Source organism: Notamacropus eugenii, chromosome 1 (assembly GCF_028372415.1).
Source record: "Notamacropus eugenii isolate mMacEug1 chromosome 1, mMacEug1.pri_v2, whole genome shotgun sequence".
NCBI lineage: Eukaryota > Metazoa > Chordata > Mammalia > Diprotodontia > Macropodidae > Notamacropus > Notamacropus eugenii.
This window is the reverse complement of record NC_092872.1, coordinates 127,109,622-127,130,544: the sequence shown is the minus strand read 5'-3', so window position 1 is coordinate 127,130,544 and position 20,923 is coordinate 127,109,622. Positions and strand designations below refer to the sequence as shown.

Sequence of the window (20,923 nt, the reverse complement as noted above, 5' to 3'; positions counted from 1 at the left end):
CAGGAGACCAGAGCTCTAGTTCCCAACCCAACCCTTGTATGACCTTGGGCAAGACACTTAACAACCTCTGTGCTCCTTGGTTTCCTCCTCAATGCAATGGGGATAATAATATGTACATTACGCATCTCCCAGGGTCTTTGTGATCAATGTGCTGTTGAAATAGTCTTAGGCAGGCAGAGGAGGGGTTGTTAACTAAGGGGGTGCAGGTAGGACCTCCTACCACCAAAAATGTGTTGATTCTTCCTGGTAAAATCCTCAGAACTCCACCATTAGAGTTTCATTCCTTTGAGTTCAACACTACCCTCCCCTCACTTCTGCTTTTAATATTAAGTCCTTAATAAATCACTGAGAGACATTTACATGCTAAAGAGGTTACTTGAATCTGCGACTTTCAAAAGTTCTGCGGCTATTGGTTCATACAGATTAATTTACTCTCATATTGTGTCACCACAAAGAAGTCGCCCAGACCCCATTTTTTTTTTAAAAGCCAGTGTCAAGTATGGACTTTTCAGAGGATTCTTTATCTAAAAACTGGCAAGCCAATAAAAACTCTGACTATATATCTATATAGTAAATATGAAAGTATAAGCTTTTAACTTTAAGTGTATATGTATGTACATACACATATAGATATATATTTGCGTACATATCTAGATGCATATATGTGTAGATGTAGATATACGCATACATGTATGGATATATGCACATGTGCATGGATATATGCACATATGAGTGTTGTCATATCAACACGTGTGCATATATGCATATGTACACATATAAACACATGTGTAAATATCTATTATGGCAGCTGTGGTTTAGTGGATAGAGCTAGCTGTACGGTCCTCAGAGAATGAGCTAGGTTCAGATCTCACCTCTGGCTGTGTGACCTTGGACAACTCACTCTAGGTATCCCAGGGAACTCTCCTTAGAAGTGGCAGATCCAATACCAATCTGCACTGGCAAAAGATGGTCCCTCATCAGGAGTTCCAGATGTCAGTGAAAGCACAGATTCCCCACAAAAGAAACCCAATCACCTTAAAACCACTCCCCAGGTAGTCAGGTGAGTTTATTAGGTTCCTTTCTTCTGAGTGCTGAAGGCTACCAGGAGAGGGGAGGGCCCTGAAAGACAGGGAGGGGGAGGGACCAGAAAGAGAAACTAGGAACACATGAAGGAGGCCTGGCTGGCCCTCTCTCTGCCACTCAGAAAAGTCACTGACTTATAAAAGGCCAGAAGAAAGATAGGACGGACATTCCTATTCTTAGCCCTTTTTTCTTTCTCAGAAACTGCCCAGATAACTGGCCATCATGGGGATAACTCAGGAATATATCTGGCTTGCCTGGAGTTGTTGACCCAACACCAGAACTACCCCAGTCAGGCCCTGTGAGCCTGAGAAGGATAGCCAAGGAAAGTAGGCAAGAGGCAGGATTTTCAGCGACCTTTGATTGACTGGGAAGGACTCAAAGCTGAGAGAAGTTTAGCAAGTACCATTTCATGGCTCCTAAAGCTTAAAATGCAGACCGAAGTGGGGAACCTTGTTTTCTTTCAAGAGTCAGAGACCCATGGGAAAACAAGTGAAAGGCCACATGCAAAAAACAACTTCACTTAGGTTTTTGTTATTTCTTAAAAAGAAAGAAATATAAATGGGGCAATGTGCCTGTTTTTGAAAATCAGAAGTGGGAACATGAAACATTATTTAATAAATACAACAATAAACACTAAATAACCAAGTAAAGATGGAAGAAGAGAAAGAGGAATGGGGGAAAGACAAAAGAATACAGATGGAGGGGGTGAGGAAGAGAAGAAAACACACAGGGGAGATGAGGAGGGACAGGAGAGAAAAAGAAGGGGCAGTGACCGATCAGACACTTGCATGGCTTTGGAGGTTGTGAATAAATTCAAGGTCAGACCCTAGGATCTGGAGTGCTTAGTCTGCTTTTCTGTCATAGGTTGCTCCCTGAAAGGCTGATTCACTTTTCAGCCATAGTTCACAGCTCTTCTGCTCCCTTTAATCATGATGCTTTCAGAGGTTTCACTCCGAACGAGATAGCTAATAAGAAGAATTAGGGGCAAGGGTGGGTGTAGGGACTCAGGGAAGGGGTACACTCCAGGACTGGTTGGACCTGGTAGAGACCAAAATATTGCTGAAGGTTTGATGCGGCTTCTAAGGCAGAGATTCACCATCCCCAACTTTTTAGGATGAGGAAATCTCAAACCACGCTGGGAGGAGCTACAGAATGGTCCTTCTTCAGCATTCACTTACACACAGAAAGTAGAAAGAAGGTGACGGTTAAAAATGACTAGGAAAAATAGCCCTTAGAAAAACCTGAAAGCTGGGGAACAGGAGAGAAAAAAGGAAGATGTGTTTAGGAACTCTAAAAAAGAGCTGCATGCCCAATAAGGAAACAGACTCATTAAGCAAGATTTCTCCAGATGCCAGACCAGGAGACTATTACTACTCAGGACAGCCAAGTGCTATCTTTAGGGTAAGGTAGGGGGTACTATCTGACTTTAGCATGGGATAAGACTTAAGAAAAATGAGACAGAAAGAACTTTGTTTTCACAGGGACCAAGGCAGCTGATAAGACAGTAGTTCTAAATCAAGAAGTTAAAAAAGAGGGATAGAGAATAGGTTACAGGTTATAAAACTGCAGAAATGGAAGGGTTTTTGGAGGTCATCTGGTTCAACTCTCTCATTTTGCAAACAAGTAAACTGAATTCTAGAAAGGAAAAGTGATTTATCCAAGGCCAAACCGCCACTTCATAGCAGAAATGAGAACAGAATTCAGGTCATCTGATTCCTTGACAACTTTATTGTGTCTTGCTTCGACCCACCCCTGGCATGGAAAAACCAAGAGACTCAAGAATTAGAACTAAAAGAATAAGCTCTCTCTCCTATCAGCTTCTATCTCCCCAAGCTGGGAATGAAACTTACAGCAATGCTCATTCATGTGTTTATTTAATATTACTGAGAGCCTGCTACAACACATAGTTCAACGGGAAACACAATAACCTATTCAAAGTACAGTTACCGGGCAACCTCAACTGTCTGGAACACAGCGAAGAAACAAGTAGGAAGCAGCAATGGCCTCCGAGTAGCCAAAATCAGTGTCATAAAGCCCATAAACTAAAGCTTTACTCACAGGAAATCCTCAAAGCCCTCAATCAGCAACTATTAATTCGTAGACCATAAACTCTAATAATTAGGTTGCAAGGCAACATAGCATGCTGGGAAAAGTTCTAGGTTAGGAGCGAGAGAAACTGGCTTCAAGCTCCTGGTCTCCTACTTACTAGCTCTATCAAGTTGGGCAAGTTGTGATTTTCCTCATTTGTAAAATAGGAAAATAATGCTTGAGCAATCCTCCCTTGGAGGCTTTGTAATAGCACTCTGAGCCTCAAGACAACCCAATGAGGGTAAGTATTATAGGTATTCACTTTATTTTACAGATGAGGAAAATTGAGGGTCGAAAGATAAAGTCACTTACATGTGGTCACATATCTAGCAGATATCAGGAAAAGACTCCAAACCAGACCTTCTGGATTCCAAGTTCAGTAGTCTATCCCTTATTCCACATGGTATCCCTTGTTAAAATTCACCAGCATTCATTCTGGTTTGTTTCCAACCCTTCCCCTTCCCCTCAATCTGTCACTTATACAAACAGTACTTGTGTAATTGTAAATTTTATATAACTCAGACTTACATAATTACTTTTATGGTGGCAGCTAGGTGGTGCAGTGGATAGAGCACCTGTGCAGGAGTCAGGAGGACCTAAGTTCAAATCTTAGCTCAGACACTTGACACTCACTAGCTGTGTGACCTTGGGCAAGTCACTTAACCCCAATTGCCTCATCCTGGGTCATCTCCAGTCATCCTGATGAATATCTGGTCACCGGATTCAGATGGCTCTGGAGGAGAAGTGAAGCTGGTGACCTGCACAGCCCTCCCTCACTCAAAACAAAGTCACGTGCAAGTCATGTCATTGTTCTCCGATGGCATGGTCAATGAAGGACGAACACACACACAATTACTTTTATAAAATAATTATATATTTTTCTATAGTTACATTTTTAACAAACATTTATTAATGCCTGCTACCTTTAAGCCACTGTGCTACATGGCTAGAGACAGAAGGATGAAAAATGAGAGTCCCTTTCCTCAAAGAGAATATACAGTTTAATGGGGATGGAATTGCGGGGAGGGGAGATAGACTAAAACATGACAATTACACCAAAAGAATTGTCTTTTCAACTAAATACTAAGTGCCATCAAGTCAGGGCATCTCACAATCACAGGATCTTAGAGTTTAAAAGGACCTTTGAGGTCACTGAGTCTAAATTCCTTCCCAGTACAGCCGTCTATGTAGCCATTTTGTCTTGACTATCTATTAGAAACATAAATCAAAGGCTGGAAGGGCTTTACATCCCTACTCCAACTTTCTTATTTTGAGATAAAAAAACTGGGGCCCAGAGAGAGGTGACTTGTCACTTGCTAGTCACACAGGAAGCTGGTGGCACAGAACCCAGACTAGAACCCCAGGCACTAAAACCCTGACTCCCAGATATTGTTAAAGAGGTAGCCTGATTGAGTGGAAAGAAGTAGGCTTTTCAAATCAAGAGGACCCACGTTCAAATTCTGAATCTTCTTCCTATCTGTGTGACCATGGGTGTGAGTCATTTAACTTGTCTGGGCCTCAGTTTCCTCAACTGCAAAATGAGGGAGGGTTGAAGTAGAAAAGATGACTTCTAAGGTCCCTCTAGAGTCTAACTTTGTGATTTTACATTCTTTCCGAGATTGTTTCCCTGTTTTGTCTGATGGAAAAGGTGAATTTCAGACTGGGGTTCTCTCTGAACTGACGGTCACTTATAAAGCAGAATTAGGAGGTTTAAGACCTTCATCAGTCTTTCAAATAAGAAAGGAGTTTCCTGGTTTTATTGCTGACCCCTCTTCCCTTCACTGGTGGGGATACTCCTTCAGAAAAGGTGGAGGTTATGGGATTAGGGGAAGGAGTTCTTTCTCCCAGGATCCAGGCATGGGATGACCTTGGCTAAGGGGTTAGGTAAATAGCTTCTCTGGAAAAGGAACTTGTGTGACTTTCAGGATAAAAAAGTCAAAATAAAACTTTAGGGATTGTCAAGGGTTGGCAAAACCTAAGAATTTTCCCTTTCTCTCCCTCTGGGCTCAGCAGCTTCAGTTTAAGGAATGTTAGGCAGTCTGACCTGGGGAGACTGGGAGAGACAAGTCCTGGGTTTTTTTGCTTACTAACCTTGAGAAAAAATGCCTTTCCCTTTCAGAGTCTCAGTTTCTCTCTTAGTCTTCCTGAACTTTTTTTTGCCTAAATTTTCCTGGATTGGGATTAGGATGGAATAGTCAGTCACATCCTTATACCCCCAAAAGAGATTAGGATGCTATACTCCTGGGGATTTCTTTGACCTCTTTAATTTTTAAGCTTTTTTAAATTAATAAGCACTTGAGTCCATCCCTTTTCTATCAGGAGCTGGGCAGAATACTTCCTCATTTGTCTGCTATATTGTGGAACCTAACTCTGGCTCCAAATCCCCTCTTTCTGTTGAAGGTTGTCACTGTCCTTCCAATCTTGCAGCTTCATTTAAGACCTTGGGGTTATCCTCAACTTCTCACTTTTACTCACCCCACAGTCAGGTGCCAAGTCTTGGCATTTTTACTTCCATAACACCGATTGCTTTTGCATCCTCTCTATTCACAAGGCCACCCCCAAGATTAGGTCTCCATCACCTCTGGCCAGCACTATCAGAATAAGTTCCTAACTGGTCTCCCTGCCTCAAGCCTATCCCTTCCCCAACCAATCTGTCATCTCCACAGCTGCCTAAGAGATATTCTTAAAGTCCACATCTGACACGGCCACCCCTTCCCCCCATTCTAGGGGATACCTATTGCATCTAGGGTAAAATAACAACTCCCTGGTTTGGCATTTCAAGTCCTTCACAGACTGGGTCCACACACTACTTCCCTTCGTGTATGCTGCAACTTCAGCCAAACTCACTATTCCTCAGAAAAGATGATCTCTCTGACGCTTTGCATGGGCTATAAACAGGCAGAATGCCTCCATCCTCACCTCCACCCTCTTAGAATCCCAGGCTTTCCACAAAGCTCAGATAAAGTGCCATATCCAACGGAAGACTTTCCTCAGTACTTCCAGGGGCTAATTACATCTCCAGAAATGACTTTGTATAGACTTTGCATCCGTTTATATGTTACATAAATAGATATTGTCTCCCCCTACAAAACGTTAAGCTCTTCGAGGTTGTTTTATTTCTGTCTTTCCATTCCCAGCCCCTAGAAGAGTGCCTGTTTATTGTAAAGTATCTAATAAATGCTTGTCGATTGACTGATTGTGTGATTCAGGACAAGTCACCTTACTTTCCTGAATGCTTCCTTATCTGTAAAATGGGGACAATAATGTTTGTACTGCCTACTTCACTTGGTCCTTGTAGGGAAAGCTCTCTGTAAACCTCATAGAAAGGTGAATGGTGAGCAGGACTGTGGCCATGTCACCACAGCTAAAGATTGCATCACCGAGGGCCCAGTATGGACATGTGTCTTTATATTTAGCGAGGCTGATTCTCAGACAGCAGAGATGAAATCATGATCACACTAATGAAGAAGGGAATTGATGAGATTATAAGGTCACCCAAGGATGGCTGTTTCCAGGACTCTGGTGGATACTGTGGGAAAGATAAAGGATGGATAGGTGCTTAAAGCATTTTCCTTGACTCCATGAAGCCTGTAGTCTGTTTGGTAGGACAAACCAAACACAAAGGAAATGTTGAAAGATGTATGATAATCAGTATGGGGGGGGGGGGTGTGTGCTCCAAGATAGTGCTCATGACCTGGCATCAGTAAGATCCGAGTTCAAATCTGGCCTCAGTCACTTACTTGCTTTGTGACCTTGGGCAAGTCACTTCACCCTGTTTTATGTCAGTTTTCTCTTCTGTAAAATGAGCTGGAGAAGGAAATGGCAAACTACTCATAGCAAGAAAACCCCAAATGGGGTCAGAAAGAGTCAGACGTAACTGGAAATAACTGAGCAACAACGTCCAAGTGGAAAGAGCCCAGGAAAGAGCTAGAAGCTGGGACAGTTAGATTCTAGACCTGGATCTACAACGACTTTAGCTATAGTTATCTCTCTGAACATGTTTTTCTCACCTGTAAAATGAGGGAACTGGAGTAGACAACTCAAGGTCCCTTCCAACTCTAAACTTCCTCTTATTTCAATGCCCACATTATATGAACTACAAATTGCATAGTAGTTCACAGAGGATCAGAGAAAACTGGAGTGCTCAGGGAAAGTTTCATGGAGGAAATCAGATTTTAATTAAGCCTTGATGGATGCATAGAATTTAAAGAAGTGAAGACATGGAGGGAGGGGAGGAGGGCATATCACACAGGAAGGTAGGAAATGGAATGATTTGAACACAGGACAGTGGGGATCCTGAAGTGATTAAAAGGTCTGAACTAGGAATAGTGAGATATAAGAGAAAGTCGGAACTCTGAAAGACCTCAAACAGTAAGCAGTGTTCTTAACCTGGTAGGAAGAAGCGAGCCATTGAAAATCCTTGAGGAGGGAGATGACATGGCCAAAGCAGAGTCTGAGGGTGGCTATGGGTGGACAGATGACAGACTGGTGGGGGTCAGGGGGAGGACAAGCGCAGGCTCTGTCTAACGCCTAGAAGTCTCTTAGGCCAGCTAGGAGGTTGTGGATGTGATCCAGGCACGGGGTGAAGGGGCCTGGACTAGAAGGCTGGCAGCAGGGATGGCTAGGAGCAAGTCATGCCCAAAGGCAGTCACAGGACTGGAGAAGAAGGTTCCAGGCCTCCCAGGCTGGGGGGGAAGGGAAGAGACCCCAGCCCCTCCAGCTCGGGGTGTGCCCCAGCCCGGAGCAGAGCAGCTACTTTGTTTGAAAAAACCCAAACAAATCAGGTCCCTGTTTACATTAGAAGGAAGGGGGAAAGTGTGTGGGAGGGGGCGGGGAGAACTGTGAAGGGGGCGGAGCCGAGGCGGAAAGGAACAGGAGGCGGGGCCGCCGCTGCGCAGAGCGCGCCCTGGGGAGACCGGGGGCTGCTAATGAATGAGAGGCGCCCTCCCCGCCCCCACCCACCCGGGCTGCGGGGCGGGGGGGATGTCCGAGGACAGAGGGCTCTGTTTTAACCCTTTCAAGGACGCCCATGATCAGCCGTGGGTCTTTTTGCTGGTTGCTTAGAAAGAAAGGCGCCAGACTTACCGCGTTAATTCTAGGAGCAACTGGGAATAAAGAGTTGGGCTCACGTGACCCCGGTGAGCCGCGTGCCTAGGGCGGTGTTGGGACGTGGCGCTATCTCCCCTTGTCCTCCAAGCCTGCTCCAAGGAGAAGGGGAGAGAAGCGGCGCCTTCCCGCCGGTTTCCTTACAGCGAAAGCCTCGGTACTGCGTAGTCTCCTTACGCGGGAGCTACCGCCCTAGGAGGGAGTCCTCGAGCGGGCAGGTGGCGGAGGCTCGAGGGCGGCGTGGGGAGCCGGCCCCCGCGCCTTCGGACCCGCACCCAGGGCGCTGGCTCCGTCCCCCCGCCCCAGCACCCCCTGAAATCACGAGTCGCCGGTTTGCGTGTGCCCGTGGTGCCTCAAGCTCGGCAGCCACGCGGGGGAGGAGGGTCGGAGACGGGCGACGAGCGCTCCGGGCCGGGATGCCCCTGCGGCGGGAGCGCCCACGCACCCCGGGGCCGGGGGAGGAGGGCCAGGGGTCGGCCCCACTTTCCCGTGGGAAAGGGCCCGGTGGCGCACGGCCCCTTTAAGAAAGTTCATCAAAGTTTTCAAAGTTTTCGTGGAAAAGAGGAAGAGGAAAAGAAGGGAGAGGGAGAGAAAGAGCAAACAGCCCACCCGAGGCCCGGCCGGCGCTGCGGGGGGCCGCGGGAGCCGGGAGCCGCGGGCCGGGATTGGCCGCGGCGCCCCGGGAGGCGGTGATGCGGGCGGGGGGAGGAGCCGGGCGGCCCCAGCTGCGGCGGGCCTCGGGCCCCCGCCCCCCGGCCCGGCCGGCGCACTCGCCGGCGGCTGTGAAAAGGCTCAGGCGGCGGCCGCTCGGCTCCGCTCCGGCCCCGTTCGGTGCCCCGCGCCCGCGCCTCCGCCTGCGGCCGCCCGCGCCCGCCGAACTTGATGTGACCCCGGTCCGAGGCGGCGGCTGCCCCACTCGCTGCTCCGCACGCCTCCGCACCCCCTCCACCCCGCACCGCCCGGAGCGCACGGGCCGCGGACCGCCCCCGCCCCCCACTCTGCTCGGGGCCCCCGGCCCCCTCCCTCACTATGAGCAACCTGAAGCCGGACACCGAGCACGGCACCAGCAGCGGCCCCGGCCCCGGCGCCGGCCCCGGCATCGGCGGCAGCCTGGAGGAGGAGGTGAGCGGGGAGGCTGCGGACACTGGGCCCCCGGGGCGGGGAGGGATCTCCCCCGGGGAGGGTTCGGCCGCTGCCCCGGCGTCCTCTCTGCCTCTTTCCGAAAGCCTGCCCGTCCGCGGGCAGAGGCGAGGGCGCGGGGCCGGCCCTCGTGGGCTGAGGAGCCCGGGCGGACGGCGCTCCGTGCCCGCAGGTGGGGCAACGCCTCGCCCCCCAGAGTCTCCTTCCTCCTTCCCCGCTCCCCCCCCCCCCACCCCGATCCGTGCCCCGCGGCGCTTCCCGGACGGCCCGGGCCAAGGAGCTGCGGGGACTGGCCCGTCGGGCGGGCCCGCTGCTCTGGGCTCCCTGCCCTCCTGCCCTTCCCCCCGACCTCTCCCCGTGCCCCTGAAGGTCGGACCCTCGCGGTCCGGGCCGCCCTAGAGCCTTGGGGGCAGCTCCGCTCCTAGCGCCCTCCCGCCGGGGCCAGGGCACTTCGAAGCGAGACCAGAGAGGCTGCGGAGCTGGGGTCGGTGGCCCTCCTTCTGCCCCCCGCAACTCTGTTCCGGGACAGTAGAGGGACAACCTTCGGGGGCTCCGGGAGGGGCACCGGTGACGAGGTGGGGGCCGGGGGCACTAACTTGGCCGACCTGTGACGTGCGGGAGTGGGAAGCAGCTTCCCGGTGGTTCGTGGGGTGGGGGGTCCGTGGAATGCGTGTCACAGTGAGGTGAGGCAGGGCGGGAGAGCGGGGACCCGGCCGGGGAGGGCGGTGGGGCTGACTGTCATCTCCAGCCTCCTGCTGTGTCACTGGACGGGAAGAGAGACCTTCCTGTGCCCATCGCCCCCTCCGTGCACGCCGACCGCAGAGCCTGGGCTGCTTATCCTCCTTAGACTCCCTTCCTCTGGGCACGAGGGACAACCACAGGCCCCTGGAAGCCGGGCTAGAAGGTCATGGTGCAGAGGACCGGCCCTTCCCCACCCCAGTAGCCCCAGGGAGGGAGAGCCTCGTGTGGCAAGTGTGGCGCAGCATGGCGGCGGTCCCACCCCACTGGGCTGGGTTCTGCACCGTGGGAGGGACGCGGGAGCAGGACCCACTTTTTCTTGGGAGCTAGTCTAGCATCGTTCTCCGTAGTTCCCCCTCCCCCAAATCAGGCCCTCCATTCTTAAATATCTATGTCTTAGGGTGGGGTGGGGAGAGGAAGGGGGGCCACTTACAGCCTTTGTATTGCCCAAGGTGTGGGCACCTGTGATTGTAAAGTAGGCCTGCCAACACTTCCCACCTCTTGGCTGGGAAGAGCTCATTCTTGCCCAAGTCCACAGTTGCTTTCCCAATTCCTGTGATGATGGAGGGGGTAGTTATGTTCCCACTGTCTCGTGGCTTATTTGGAAAGTATTTGAAGGAAGGCTGCAATGCCTCTGTGGAAGCTGGTCATGGCCTTCAGGAGAACGTGTGGCATCTCTTACTGAGCTCAACAAGAGACTTGAAGACAGTCTCAGCTTTCCTTTGGCAGTGGAGAGCAGGGCTCAGCAAAGCCCTGAATTCCAACATTTTTTTGGGTGTGAGTTTAGAGGAATATAGAGAAGGTTAATTAAAGTGACCTTCTTAAGGTCACCAAGCCAGTTTGTGGCACCCTCAAGATTATTCCAGTCTGGCTGAGCCTTTCCTAGAAAATCAACATCTCAGCAGGTAGATTTGTAGGATCCAGGACCTCTTCCAGAACTAAAGAGGGCCATAGTACTCTGACTTGTTCCAGTTCAACGACTGAAATCCTTCAGTGCCTACTATGGCTTAGGTGCCACAGGAATACAAAAAGAAGGTAAGACCTGGTCTAGTTTACTAGGGGAACCAAAGTCATGGAGGCTGCAGTACAGGCCATCGTGCAGTTGTGTTGTGGAAATAGAGGAAAGGCTGCTTCTCTGGTGATATGGAGATACTAGAAGGTTTTATGCAAGGAATGGCCTTTAAAGGTGGAGATGTCGGAGGAAATGAACTGTGTAAGAAAAAGTATAACTTCCAGCTATGGTTGAGTCATTAGGTGAGAGAGAGAGAGAGAAAGAGATTGATTTCTGATTTGAAGGATCCTAACTCCAAGATTTTGTCTCAAAACTATTGATGTATTCCTATGTAAGACATCTGACCTCACAGAGCTTCGATTTCCTCATCTATAAAGTGGGGATAATACTGGTAGAACCTACCTCTAAGTTGTGAGGCTCAAATGAAATAATGCATGGAAAACATTTTGCAAAGGTTAAAATATTATATAAATCAGTTATTCGATATGTGGAAGAGAATAGGGGACAGGAGAGCCTCCTGCAAAATTAAACTGAGAATGTGAATATGACTTCTTGGAACCTCAGTTTCCCTGTCTATAAAATGAGGATAATGTTTGCAGAAGCTACATCAGTTGTGAGGCTTAAATGAATTAATATATGTAAATATATGTAATATATGTAAAGCATTTTGCAAAGGTAAAGTGCTGTATAAGTTAATTATTGGGAGCATGATGGAGAATAGGGAGTAGGGGAGAAGAGAATTTCATAAAGTTCAGTTGAGACCAAAGCATGGAAGGCCTTGAATATCAGGCTGTAGAGTTTGAGCTTCACTTTTGAAGCAATAAGGAAACTCTCCGTGGCTTTTAACGAGGAGAATGACATTATCAGAGCTGTGTCTTGGGAATACTACCATCCCAGCTGTGTAGAGGGGAGACTGGAGGCTATCATAGTATCCCCGGGTCAAGGGTGATAGTAGGAATGAATGGCATTAGAAATCTTAACACATGATTAGGATCCTGGGAGAGGGGAACTGATAAAACCTGACTGAGTGCTGTCACAGACAGACTCCAAAAACGAAATTCTCTGGATCTGGATCATACGAACTCTTTGAGGATTTCAAAGAATCCTAGTATGGTATAATCCAAGAGCCTGAGAGGACCTTATCCATCATCTGGGCCCACTCTTATTTTATGGATAAGGAAGTGGAGGTCTCAGAGAAAATGACTTGACCAAGATTGCACAGCTAGCTTGTGGCCTAATAGGGACAACTCATGTCTCTTCTGGCTCCCAGCCCAGAATTTCTTCTGCTAAACCTTGCTACTTTATGTTAATTGAGACTCTAAAGATTCTAGGTGTCACTGTAAAGTAATGTGACTAACTTCTATTCTAAACCAAAAAGCCCAAATGGACCCAAATGTCCTTAGGAAGATGAGCATGGTTGCCAACGAACTGTGGCATTGTTGTGTTGATGCCATCGAAAATGTTCAGAAATTTGTCATGTGAGAATGGATTTGGTTTTTGGAAACCTGGAAGTCTGGTGAATAAAATGCATGACCGTTCTGGGGAATGCTGCCTGGGCCCTAAAATAAGACGTAACTATAAAGTAGAAAGACAAAAGCTCCTCCTCTCTCTCCAAACTGGTTTTGGAGACAGTCTCTTAAAAGGAGTTGTTTTAAAAACAAAACACTTCTTAGCAACCTTAGAATCAAAAACAAGCATGGATACATAAGGTCTGATTTGCTTAAGGCAAAGGTTTTAACATGGAGTCCATGAAGTTTAAAAAGTTTTGATAACTATTAAATATAATTGAGGTCTTTGGTAATCATATGTATTTTATCCATTTAAAGACGTAATTCTGAGACAGAGTCCATAGACTTCAGCAGACTGCCAGGGGCCCATGATGTATAAAAAGTTGAGAATCTCCTGGTTTAAAGTAAGCACATTACATTGGTGTTTGTTAGTAGTATGCTGCTAGGATTTCCTTGTCCCTAATATTGAAACTAGGATTCTGGGAAGTTAGGTTGGTCATGCTTACGGCCCTCCTTTTCCCTCCCATCTTCAAGCAGCACTGATGGAGAGACTCTCCAACACAGATGAACACATCAGGAGGCAGGAGATTGAATTTGTGTTCTCTGCTACTCTAAGAGGTTAAGGGGTGCGGAGGGAAGGAAAGGACCAACGCCGTGGCTCTCAGTATGGGTTGGGGACCCCTAGGCAGGATCCCAAAGACCCCCTCAGTGGGTCTGTGAGGACAAAACTATTTTCATAATAATACTAAGATATTTTGGTTTATAGTACAGCAAATGTCTATAGATAACCTCCCCCCCATATAAACAAAAGCTCCTTGGAGAGGTCGCTAATAATTGAGTGTAAATAGTCCTGGGGTCAAAAAAGTTTGAGAACCCAGTCTTAGAGAAGGCTAAGCTCCCATCCTATTCTTTTCAGCTGAGTGACTCTCCCATAACTCAAGACTACATCTGTGGCTCTTACAGTCAACCAGAGGCAATGTGGTACTGTGGTTAGAGTACTGGATTTGGGATCAGGAAGACCTCGATACAGATCTTCAGCTGTGTGAAGGGAGACAAGTCTCTGAAACCCACTTGTCCCATCTGTAAAATGGGGATAAGGATACCTCCCAGGTCTGTGGTGTGGCTTACATGAGATAGCATGTAGAATGCACTTGGCAAACTTGAAAGCACCATAGAGGGTTTCCCAAAAGCCTTTAGTAACTGTCTGAGTGTGTATCTGGTAGTTACTATTATTCTGTCTTATAGTGAAAAGAACTCTGGATTTAGAGTGTGAAGACCTGTTGGATTCTCAATTCTTGTTACTTGGTGTGTTTGTAACCGTGGGTCTTTAGGGCAGCTGGGTGGTACAGAGGATAGAGGGCTAGGCGTGGAGTCAGGAACACTCATCTTCCTGGGTTCAGATCTGGCGTCAGACACTTACTAGCTATGTGACCCTGGGCAAGTCACTTCACCTTGTTTGCCTCCGTATCCTCATCTGTAAAATGAAGCAGAGAAGGGCGTGGCAAACCACTCCAGCATCTTTACCAAGAAAACCCCAGCTGGGGTCACAAGGTGTCAGACGCAACTGAAACACTGAACAATACCAACCACTACCGTGAGTCTCAGTTTCCTCACTTGAAACAAGGGGGTTGGATTGTATGGCTCCTTCCAGCCCTAAATCCTATGACTGTGACAAATCTCCATTCCTTCTTATCCTGTGACTCTTCCGAGATTCTTTTGTAAATCTTCCACAGAGGATCCGCTCATCAGGCCAAGCGCCTGGCTCTGCTTCTTCCTTTATATTGCCAGGGGGTACTAAGTCAGTCCATCTCTTATCTCACCCTTTTATTACTTGAGTGGTTTTCCTTTTTATTCATCCAAGTCCTACCTTTCTGTTCACACACCTCACTCCTCCTCACATGGGCTTCCTTGCTGTTTGTTGCTTGAATGAGATGCTCCATTTCCTGACTCTTGAGCATTTTCATTGGCTGCTGCCCATCCTGGAACTCTTTTCCTGCTGACTTCCCGAAGTCTCACCTTCTGCAAGAAGCCCATCCCAGGCCTCCTCAACTATAACGTCTTCCCTCCTGTGACTACCCCCATTCAGCCTGTATGTGTCTTGTTTGTCTAGAGTTGTTTGCATCTTGCCTCTTCCATTAGATTGAGTTCCTTGGGAATGGGAACTGTCTTTTTCTTTTCTTGTTATCCCCAGTGTTTCACACAATGTTTGGCACATTTTGTTGTTGTACAGTCATATCCAACTCTTTGTGACCCCAGGGAGCATAGCACTCCAGTGCTGGTCATGGGATTGTCTTGGAGCGGTTTGCTGATTAAGGCAGAGGTTAAGTGACTTGCCTGGGATCACATAGCTAGAAAGTATCTGAGGCAGGATTTGAACTCAGATCTTCTGATTCCAGGTCCAACATTCTATCTACTGAGCCACCTAGCTTCCCGTCCTGGCACATAGTAGGTACTTAATAAATGCCTATCAACTGACTGATTGGATGATCTTTTATGCCATTCCTGTGTAGTAGAACATTAGGTCAGGCAGTCATGCAGTGGGAAGAGAGGAGTTCAGAACTGCTGCATCTGGGGCATATTCATTGATAGAGAGAGTGAGGACAGTGTCTGAAGTGTGACCATTCCTGTGCAAGTTAGAAAGATGAAAGAGTTGAGGGAAGGAGAAAATTGGGAGGTAGAATGTTTGAAAGGTGGAGGAGATATGGTCGTGAATCAGGCCCTGAACTTAATTGGGAGGGAAGGACAGTGAACTGGAGGTGCAATGGCTACAGGATGCAGTAAATCTGAAAGGAAGAAATGCTGAAAGCAGGAAATGTTGATTCTTCATCCTGGTCCTGTGTGTTGAGGTGTGAGGAGCAGCTAACCTTGAAGAGTTTACCAGATGGTGGTGTCTGTGGGAGGTTAACCTTCGGGGAGTACCAGATAGAAGGCACAGGAGAAAATTCTAGGATCCCAAAGGGTCATCTAGTCCAATGACCTTATTCTACAGATAAGGAAATTGAGGCCCAGAGATTAAGTGACTTGCCTAAGGTCCTTGGACTCAGTATATCAATGCCATGATAGAGCGGGGTCCCAAATGGCCCAGTGGAAATGGAGAACTGAGGAGCATACGGTAGGACTGAGCTTTTTATGGGGGCAGAAGAGCAGGGTTAGCCAATGGTTTGGCCATCTTCTGACTTTGCCATTGATTCTTGCAGGGGATGATGGGAAACTTATCCCTCTCTGACCATGGATATTTGGAAGCATGTTGTAGCTCTGCAAGTTTGGGTATATGTCTGTGTTTGGAGCAGTGTGCCTTATACCCCTAAGAAGTCACCCTAAGGAAGGTGTCTGATAGCTAAGGGACCTTGGAAAGTACTTGCTTGGGTTTGGGTGAGGAGACTGGGAAAGGGCCAGGCCAGTAGAGCTATATGAAGAGTATCTACCCTCTTTGCTTAAAGGGAAGAATCCTGACCTTCAGCTGGTCTTGCTTTCTCAGAGGTGGAACTTGTATTGGATTTGGAGTCAGGGTACCTGGCTTTGAACTCTGGCTATGCGTCTTAGTAACTGTGTGACCTTGGGCAAGTCATTCTAATCTCCTTGGGACTTTATTTCCTAATATGTAAAGTGAGGGGTTAGGACCAAGTGATCTCTGAGGCATCTTTGTAGTTGTAAGTTATGATCACTTTGTTGTTTTGGGTTCATTATGTGTTGGTTATGTGATTTATTCAGGTTAGTTGTGATAGGAAATGTGGTCCCATAGTTAGCTAACGGAGTACCACTGCCCTAGTTCTTTGAGAAGTCCATTAAACATGCTGTGTTACCTTGGGCCTCTTATATCCCCAACTCCATCTACCCTCTGCCAGGGATGTGAGATTAGCGTCAGCAACTGGGTATCCTAATTCAATAAATGTTTGAATATGGTATCTGCAGAAATGCTAGTGTCCAGGTGATATGTTTCAAGGGTTCACTGAAATGAATGTGTTTTGGTTCTGAGTTCTGTCTTAGGAGAAAGACTCTGCATGTGTATCTGTTGTCTTCCTCAAATGTCCCAGGGCTTCGAGCCCCTCTGGGTGGGGAGAAAAAGGGGTATTAGTTCCATACTTCAGGCCCTCTAGCCAAGGATCGCCACCTTGACCAGCTGCTTATACAGTCCAGCCAGGGATGGATGTCTCCTCCTGGCCAGACACCATAGCCAGCTTAGCTGTCGCTACATCTTCTCACCCATAGTAACTCTCTCATCTGGGCTGATGAGGAAGAACTTATGGGCATGTGGGCACATGCTTCATGGTTTGACTCAGTAAATTTGGGCCAGAGTGAGACAGATGACCTGAATTCATTTCTCAAAGACTGGTCTAGCCTCCCCAAAGCTTTGGGGTGTGACTCAAGGTGGATACCTGTTTGGCTTAAGTCATGCTAAACGTTGCCAGCCTAACAGCCTGCTCAGTAAGTGCCAGTGTCACTGAAGGTAAGTGCAGGAAAAAGCAGGTGTTCTGGGGGGACAGACTAGGTAGGCATACAACTGTACGGGAGGTGTAGTCTTGCCATCAGTCTACTATGTTATTGGACTGTGTCCTCCAATCACAGCTGTTGTGACTCTTAAATGCAAGTGGATGTAAAAGTACTTTGAAAAATTCACATCCCAATGTAGACAAAATGAACAAGATGCTAAAATGCAAATTCATCCTGTGACAACTCATTCTGGACCAGTAGATCCCAGTGGTTTCTCTTACCTTCAGAATCAAATATAAAAACCTCAGTTTGGCTTTTTAAAACCCTTCACAACCTGACCCCTTCCTCCATTTCTGCTCTGCGATACGTGACGAAATCTAGTGACTTTTCCCCGCTGGTTGCCCATACCTAGAATTTTCTCCTTCCTCACCTCCAGACTTCCTTCAGGACTCAGTTCAAATCCCACCTTCTTTAGGAGACCTTTCCAGATGTCCTCTCCCCTTCCCTCCACCCCATGCCTTCTTTCCAAGATTACCCTTTTTTTAATTGTCTGTATATATACATATATTGTATATGCAGTTTTTTCATCTTGTCTCCATTAGAATATAAGATCTTGGAGAACAAGAACATGGATTTGCCACTCTTTGTATCCTTGTTGCTTAGTACAGTGCCTTGAACATAGTAACCACTTTAAATGCCTATTGACTAACTGTTAAAATGTATGTAATCCAAGAGTAGGATGCTAGATTTTTTCCAGCTGGGTGGCATAGCAGAGGTGGAGTATTAAGCAATGAACTCCCTCCCTTGGAGAAGGAGAAGGACGATGTCCTAGGAGGTGAGAGGTGGGAAGGGTAGAAACTGGACTTTATCTCATTGATACAGGGAACTCCCAGGTGAGAAAACTTCCTCCACCATCTCTACCCCTTAGAGTCTTAGAAGTTGCTTGGAGTATGGAGAAGGTCCCACAGACAGGATATTACTATGGACCTAAGGGAAGGATTTTTGACTTGGAGTCTGACTCTACCTGCTATGGACTTTGGTCAGATGGATGTCGGTTCTGCCTGGGGGATATTACAGAGGGATTCAGACTTCACCAAGCCCCTTACAGTCTGGTGCAAGCCAGTGAAGCTATGCTCTGCTGAGGATGATGACAGGGTGGCAGGCTATCAGACCTGTGTCTCAAGGGTTTCTGGCTGCTTCAGCCTAGAAGCTCATCATCCTGGTTATGCTTTGTTCTGACAATTCTGCTACTAAAAGCAACCAGGCTCCCAAGTGAGAGAAGGCAGTGGTGAACTAGAATGAAGACTTAAGTTTTCTGTAGCCCTTTGGCTTGATTTGTAATGTGAGCACATGGATTGTTCGGTGCCTCAGTTTCCTCAGCTCCTAATGGGTTCATGCTGTCACGTTCCTTCAGAGACTGCTCTTGCCCCTTATTCCAAGTGCAGACATGTTGGCCTCTGCTTCCTGGCCACCCTGTTCTTCTCCCCTCCCAATATTGGGTCGGGTGGGGGGAGGGGGAGAGTCTTAGGAGGTGAAGCACACTTAAGGAAAGAAAGGTGCTCCTTTGCCTTTTTGTAGTACTTTTGCACTCATTGTCGTGGTCCAAAGGAGGTGATACTGCAATCAGGATTAGAACTCAAGTCCTGTCTGCCTATCCAAAACTCGTGGTGTTACACCACAGTGCTGCCATTTTACAAGGTTATTAAGCAGATACGTGGTGTAGGAAAAGCTCTGGTGTAATGAAAGGAGTCCTGGCCTAGCAGTTAGGAGACAGTTAGGTCCAGGACCCAGCTCTATCAACAACCAGCCATGTGACCTTGTATGCATCTCTTGATCTCCTTTTTTTTCCCCATCTGTAAAATTAAAAAGTGGGACTCAGTTGAAGGGTCTTTCTAAAATGATAAGCCTCTCATCTTGCCTCTTTCCTCAGCAGCTCTAGTGCACTCCTGACCAAGTTTCAGCTCTTTCATTTCCCCAGAAGAGCCATCCTATAGAGGAACTGGAAGGGCAGGGTTAAAGCCCAGCCCAAGTCACCTGCCTTTGAGAAGCCAAGTTGACGCTGAGGATGCACCAGTTGCTGGTCATGAGCTACCACTCTCTAAATTGATCTGCTGGAATGCCTTTTAATCCCTGCCGGGGAAGCGTCCAGCCTTTCACAATTCTGTTCTGGCCCCTTGCTTCAGAGACCTATCTGACCTATCATTGCCCCTTTGCTTTTTGTTTGGTTCTCCCCTGTCCCCTAGGAACTGATTTGTATGTAGCCGAGTTTGAGAACAGCATCGGGGCAATTGAGCCTGCCAAAGATGTAGAAACCCCTTTCCAACCCTGCCCCCACTGTAAAAAGGAAGTCATAGTGGCTAAGGCACAGGGATGCTAGGAAGGTGTGTCTTGCCATTTGCAGAGTCTGCCAGGTCTGGGATGCAGGCCTGGGAGCCACTTCTTGGGCCGTCTGCTGCTCCTCCCCAGGACCAGGGAAGATGTTATTCACCCCTGGCTAAACTGAGAAACTTGACTATCAGAAACCATCAAGGCAGGATAGGCAGTACTGTAAGCAGACTTGGAACAACCCCCCTCTCCCAGCATCAGGGAGGGGCGTGCGTGTGTGTGTGCGTGTGTGTGTGTGTGTGTGTGTGTGTGTGTGTGTGTGTGTGTGTGTGTGTGAAAGATGGAGAGGGGGAGAGAGAGAGAGAGAGACAGGAAATGCTTGGCTGGAGTTCTGTTGGCGCCATTGTCCCAGGAGTTCAACCCTTCTTCCCCATCCTTGTGGCCTAAGTTCATTGCCCCTGAGCTAGTCCCTTTCTGAAGGCTCTGGCTTTTTCAGCTTCTGGGGCTACTTGACATGTTTGCTTCTTCCAGTTGAGTAATGACACAGAAAAGATCCCTACCCACAAACTGGGGTGGGGGGGAGGTCACTGACTCCAGCAGCAAGCCTTTTCCTGGCGTTAGCTCTTAGCTACACAACCTGGGACTCTTAGACATTTGGAACTAGGGCCAGATAGGTTCTCTTCTCCGCTCAGCCTCTCTTGGGTTTTTTGGCTTTTTTTCCCCAAAGCTAGTCTCCAAAAACCCAAAGACAAGGTCCTGCCTCAAGAAGAACTTTTACTGCTCACTCAGCTGTCAGCAAAGAAAGATTTTTATCCCTGGGATCATAGATTTAGACCTGGAAGGGGACCTTAGAGGCTCTCCAGTCCAACCTTCTTAATCTTAAGAGGCTGAGAGAGACGTTAGGGGAGTTAGATAGTGTTACACAATTGGTAAGTGTCTGAAGCAAGATTTGAACTCAGATCCTCCTCCCCTCAAGTCAAACCCTCTCTCCACTAGTCTGTGTATTTTCCGCCTTTGTCAAGTATAGGGTCCTTCTTGAAGGATCAAAGTGACAGAGGCAGGACTCAGGTTGTTTGATTCCAAAACCCATGTTCTTTCTATTCCAGCATGTTGCTTTAGGACAGAAGGTAATCTTAGAAAGAGCTTAAGGTTGGATTTTGTTTTCAGGTTGCTCTACAGAGCTTCTTAAACTGTGGATCAAGAATCCAAATGGGGTCTCAGTCCAGTTTAAGAAGCACTGAAGGAGTCTCTAGTGGAAAAAGTTTAAGAAGCCCTGCAGTCCACAGGAATGGTGTGGGAGGGGTGCCTGTGCATCCAGCCCTGTTCTGCTCACTGAGGGCCAGGGTGGAGTTGTGCATCCTGGGAACATCTTGGTCCCACGAATCTATAGGACAGAAGCTCAAAACCTTTTTAGTGTCATGAACTTTTTTAGCAGACTGATGAAACCTATGACCTTCTCAGAAAATGCTTCTAAATGCAGGGAAAAAAATAC

At 47.7% G+C, this 20,923-nt stretch overlaps 1 protein-coding gene and 1 long non-coding RNA gene across 3 annotated transcripts in view; one reads left to right on the top strand and one right to left on the bottom strand.

The window, feature by feature from the left end:
- The window catches only part of LOC140506612 (uncharacterized), a 33,855-nt gene extending 24,881 nt beyond the window's left edge, over positions 1 to 8,974 (bottom strand). The window contains exon 1 of the long non-coding RNA XR_011968016.1: positions 8,257 to 8,974. This is a non-coding gene — a long non-coding RNA (uncharacterized lncRNA). The remainder of the gene's footprint in view (positions 1 to 8,256) is intronic.
- Positions 8,975 to 9,048: 74 nt separating this feature from the next.
- RBPMS2 (RNA binding protein, mRNA processing factor 2) overlaps positions 9,049 to 20,923 on the top strand; it is a 60,413-nt gene continuing 48,538 nt past the window's right edge. The window contains exon 1 of one of the 2 annotated variants that reach the window (XM_072613802.1): positions 9,049 to 9,399. In XM_072613802.1, the coding sequence (XP_072469903.1) occupies positions 9,307 to 9,399 (93 nt within the window). In that variant the 5' untranslated portion in view covers positions 9,049 to 9,306. The remainder of the gene's footprint in view (positions 9,400 to 20,923) is intronic. The other variant, XM_072613795.1, reaches the window with a different exon arrangement.